This window comes from Gossypium hirsutum, chromosome A06, assembly GCF_007990345.1.
Source record: "Gossypium hirsutum isolate 1008001.06 chromosome A06, Gossypium_hirsutum_v2.1, whole genome shotgun sequence".
In the NCBI taxonomy this organism is placed as follows: Eukaryota; Viridiplantae; Streptophyta; class Magnoliopsida; order Malvales; family Malvaceae; genus Gossypium; species Gossypium hirsutum.
In genome coordinates this window covers 123,590,846-123,595,625 of record NC_053429.1, presented here as the reverse complement: position 1 = coordinate 123,595,625, position 4,780 = coordinate 123,590,846, and the positions used below count along the sequence as shown (strand labels likewise).

The 4,780-nt window shown below is 37.8% G+C and overlaps 2 protein-coding genes across 2 annotated transcripts; both read left to right on the top strand.

The window, feature by feature from the left end:
• Positions 1-726: 726 nt before the first annotated feature.
• Positions 727-1,831, top strand: LOC121230563 (metacaspase-9-like; the record flags this gene model as incomplete). Its single annotated transcript, XM_041115473.1, has 1 exon — positions 727-1,831. A coding segment is annotated over exon 1 (600 nt), but the record flags the coding sequence as incomplete, so codon positions are not given.
• On the top strand, positions 821-1,204 carry LOC107956330 (metacaspase-9). Its single transcript, XM_016892030.2, has one exon. It carries the CDS (start codon positions 821-823, stop codon positions 1,202-1,204), a length of 384 nt encoding a protein of 127 aa, XP_016747519.2.
• Positions 1,832-4,780: the final 2,949 nt, after the last annotated feature.

Genomic DNA, 4,780 nt, shown 5'->3' with positions numbered 1-4,780 from the left:
TTAAAATAAAAATTACTTTTTATACCCTAAAATTGAAAAGTAATATTTAAACCTCTCTAGAATCAATAAACTTATAAGTTAAACATTATACAAATACAACTTATTCTAAAAAAATATAAAATTTTGATTTGACTCTTCTTAAATCTATATATAGATACATAATTTACCTCTGCAGAGTGCCGACCGCACATAGAAATCAGAAGCTAGGCAACACAATCATGATAGTAGAACCGACAGCCCTTGCAGACGAAGGCCAACGCGAGCCACGACCAAGATAAAAACAGAAAGATGATGTGGTGTACGAAGGCGAAGCAGATCATATCAGTGCTGTTATAATTATTTATCTTTGACTACCACCCTATATTTTCTATCTTTTATCGTCTTTGTCTGAAAAAGGAAAACCTAGCTGCCTTTTGCTAGATCTTTCTTGCTTCTGTCGGAAACCACCCTGTCTTACGCTTTGTCAATCACAACACCTGTCCTCCTCCCAATTCGGATTAATCACTCACTCTTTTATTTTTAATTTATTTCGTATTCAATATTATCGAATAATAACTCCAGAGTCACTCTTTTATGCAGTACTGATATGCAAATTCCTTGCACAAAATGTTTGCATATGCATGGATTTCGCATGCATTTTCCAAAACACAAAAGACAAACAAAAGTGTTGTACGTGCCTACCTACCTACATGTCGTCATCTTTATGGTCAGTACACATGCTGTAAATTAGTGTGTATATATATAGGTTCTCAGTGAGACAGTGGAAGCACATTAATACAACGGTACAAGCAACACAAAATAGTCAAGTTAGCGAAGCAAGATGAGTAAGGGTACGAAGAGAGCAGTTCTGGTGGGATGCAACTACCCCATGACCCAATTCAGGTTGCATGGATGCATCAATGATGTGAGAGCCATAAGAGGTGTGATCCTGAACTTTGGGTTTAAGAAAAGCGATGTTAATGTCCTCACCGATTCGCCAGGGGCGCCGGTTCTGCCTACTGGTGCAAACATTAAAGATGCACTTAATAGAATGATGAACAAGGCTAAAGCAGGAGATATCCTATTTTTCTACTTTAGTGGACATGGAACACGCATTCCAATCTTTCAACCTGGCCAGCCTTTCAGGCAAGATGAAGCAATCGTGGCTTGTGATTTAAATCTTGTCACCGGTAGGTTTTTGTTTGAATTTATATATTTATTTTAGCAATATATATTCATACCCTATATATACATGGTTTCTGCAGATGTGGACTTCAGGCGTTTAGTTAACCGGCTACCAAAAGGAGCAAGCTTCACAATCCTATCAGATTCGTGCCACAGTGGTGGTCTCATTGAAAAAGAGAAAGAACAATTTGGTGCTGAGCATATGATGACTCCAGTAAATCCCAACAAGCCTAAACCGTCTAAGGCTAAGGCTAAGAGTCTTGCTTTTGATATCATACATAGTGCGATGGATATAGGGGTAGGCATCATATACGACGAAGCAAAAGTTGGCCAATTGATTTTCAGAATCTTCGGGAAAGATGTGAGTCTCAAATTCCATCCTCACTACGTAAATGGGTTAATGGTGTTGGATCCACTGGAGGAGGATGATGGGATTTTATTAAGTGGGTGTGAAGCCAATGAGACATCATATGACCTGGTCTTGGAGAATAAAGCCTTTGGGGCGTTCACCGATGCTGTGATTAACGTAATCAATCAGCAATTGGGTGCTGGAATAAGCAACAGACAACTTGTGGCTGAGGCTGCCAAGATTTTGAAGAACAATGGATTCGAGCAGAACCCTTGCCTTTATTGCAGTGATGAGAATATGTTAGAATTAAGTTACCCAAATTATTATTTAAATAAAATACGATGGAAAATAAAATAAAAGTAAAATCCATATAGAACTAAACTTCTTTTATTTTATTTTAGAATAAGTTTTTTAAACCTTATTAAACTTCATCTATTTTATATTGATTAGGATAATGTGTTTCAATCCTACTAGAATATGGCTTTACAAGCCTATAAATAGAAATAGTCTATTCCTCTTGTATTGATTCAAATTTTCGATATAGTGAATTTTCTTCTCCTCTGCCCGTGGTTTTTTTCCCGAAAGGGTTTCCACGTAAAATTTGTGTGTTCTTTATTTTGATTTTTATTTTATTTTATTTTTTCACAAATTGGTATCAGAGCTTCCGAGTTATTCATCTCGATCACGGTAATGGCGTCTTTGAAGTATGAAATTCCGTTGTTGGATCGCAACACCAGATTTGCGTTGTGGCAAATTAAGATGCAGGCAATTCTTACAAAGATGGATCTGGAGGATGCCCTGCTAGGGATAGATAAGATGCCTTCGACATTAACAGATGAAGAGAAGAAGCGTAAGGATCGAATGGCGTTAACACAATTACATCTGCATTTGTCCAACGAAATTTTGCAGGATGTGATGAAAGAGAAGACTGTCGCTGCATTATGGAAGAGGCTAGAACAAATATGTATGTCAAAAACTCTAACAAGCAAGTTGCATATGAAGCAGCGTCTTTATGCTCATCGTTTGGAGGAAAGTGCGTCTGTACACGAACACTTAACCGTGTTTAAAGAAATTCTCTCAAACTTGAAGGCCATGGAGGTTCAGTATGATAAGGAAGATCTAGGGTTGGTTCTACTTTGTTCGTTGCCCCCGTCTTATTCAACTTTTAGAGACACGATTTTATATAGCCGCGAGTGTCTCACAGATGATGAGGTTTATGATTATTTAACCTCGTATGATAAAATGAAGCATCTTGTGGTTAAACCCGACTCTCAGAGAGAGGGTCTCATTGTTCGTGGGAGACAAGATTGGAATGCTGATGATGATCGTGGTAGGACACAGGAACGGAATCCTCGTGGTAAATCTAAAGGTAAATCGAAGTCTTCAAACAGAGGTAAAACTTGTAACTTCTGCAAGAAGAAAGGGCACATTAAATCTGAGTGCTATAAGCTACAAAATAAGATTAAAAGGGAGGCTGCGAATCAAAAGGGAAAACAACCAGAAAATTTCGGTGAAGCTGATGTTGTAGAAGATTACAGTGATGGTGAACTTCTAGTTGCTTCTCTCAATGATTCTAAAGTAAGCGAGGAATGGATACTTGATTCAAGCTGCAGCTTCCACATGAGTCCCAATCGGGATTGGTTTACAACTTACGAAACAGTGTCTGAAGGTGTTGTTTTGATGGGAAATAATGCTTCGTGTAAAATCGCAGGTGTTGGAACAGTTAAAGTTAAGATGTTTGATGGAGTTGTCAGAACACTTAGTGAGGTACGACATGTTCCAGAATTGAAGAGAAATTTAATTTCGTTAAGTACTCTTGATTCAAAAGGATACAGATATACAGCTGATAGTAGGATTTTAAAGATTTCCAAAGGTTCCCTTGTTGTGATGAAAGGGCAAAGAAAAACTTCCAAGTTATATGTTTTGCAGGGTTCTACTGTTACTGGTGATGCAGTTGTCACTTCCTCTTCCTTGTCAGATGATGATATTACTAAACTTTGGCATATGCGCCTAGGGCATATGAGTGAGAATGGCATGGTAGAATTGAGTAAAAGAGGACTTCTTGATGGGCAAGGAATTTGCAAACTAAATTTCTGTGAGCACTGTGTTTTTGGGAAGCAAAAGAGAGTTTGATTCACTAGAGGAATCCATAACACGAAGGGAATATTGGAGTATATTCATTCTGATCTGTGGGGGCCATCCAGAGTGCCTTCGAGAGGTGGAGCTAATTATATACTAACCTTTATTGATGATTTTTCTAGAAAAGTTTGGGCGTTCTTCCTGAAGAAGAAAAGTGATGTGTTTTCCGCATTTAAGTCTTGGAGAATTATGATTGAAAAATAGACGGGAAAACAGATAAAATACCTCCGCACAGACAATGGCTTAGAGTTCTGTTCTGATGAGTTTAATAGATTGTGCAAGTCAGAAGGGATCATGAGACACTCGACAGTTTTTCATACTCCATAACAAAACGGCGTTGTAGAATGAATGAACAGAATGATCATGGAGAAGGTTCGATGTATGTTGTCAAATGCCAACTTATCGAAGTCATTTTGGGCAAAAGCAGCCTCTACTGCATGTTTTTTAATAAACCGATCTCCATCCGTTGCCATTGAGAAAAAGACTCTACAAGAGGTATGGTCTGGTAATCCTACTAATTATTCTGATTTAAAGATTTTTGGGTGTCCTGCGTATGCTCATGTTGATAATAGAAAATTGGAACCGAGATCCATTAATTGCGTTTTTCTTGGTTATAAAGCTGGTGTAAAAAGGTATAAGTTATGGTGTCCTGAAAATAGAAAAGTTGTGATTAGCAGAGATGTTGTTTTTGATGAAACTGCTATGCTACCTGCTACCTAACTTATCTCTTAAAGACTCTTCCAATAAAGAAAATCAAAAGCAGGTGGAGCATCAGATTAATACAGAGTTAACTCCTCAAGCCAGAACAAAAGTTGAGAATAGAGTTGCTTCTTCACCACAATACTCTATGACCAAAAACAGAACTAGAAGAGAAATTAAACCTCCAAAGAAGTATGCCGAGGCTGATCTAGTTGCTTATGCTTTAAATGTGGCTAAAGATATAGATGCGAATCAAGAGTTATCTAATTATTCTGAGGCGGTTAGCTGTGAAGACTCAGAAAAGTGGATGTTTTCTATGCAAGAAGAGATGGAATCACTCCACAAAAACAGAACATGGGACCTTGTGAAACTTCCTAAAGGTAAAAAGATTGTTCGTTGTAAATGGGTGTTTAAAAAGAAAGAAGGGAC

Bases quoted from the DNA above. Each gene is read 5' to 3' on its own strand.
- LOC107956330 (XM_016892030.2), top strand. From the start codon at position 821: ATGAGTAAGGGTACGAAGAGAGCAGTTCTGGTGGGATGCAACTACCCC.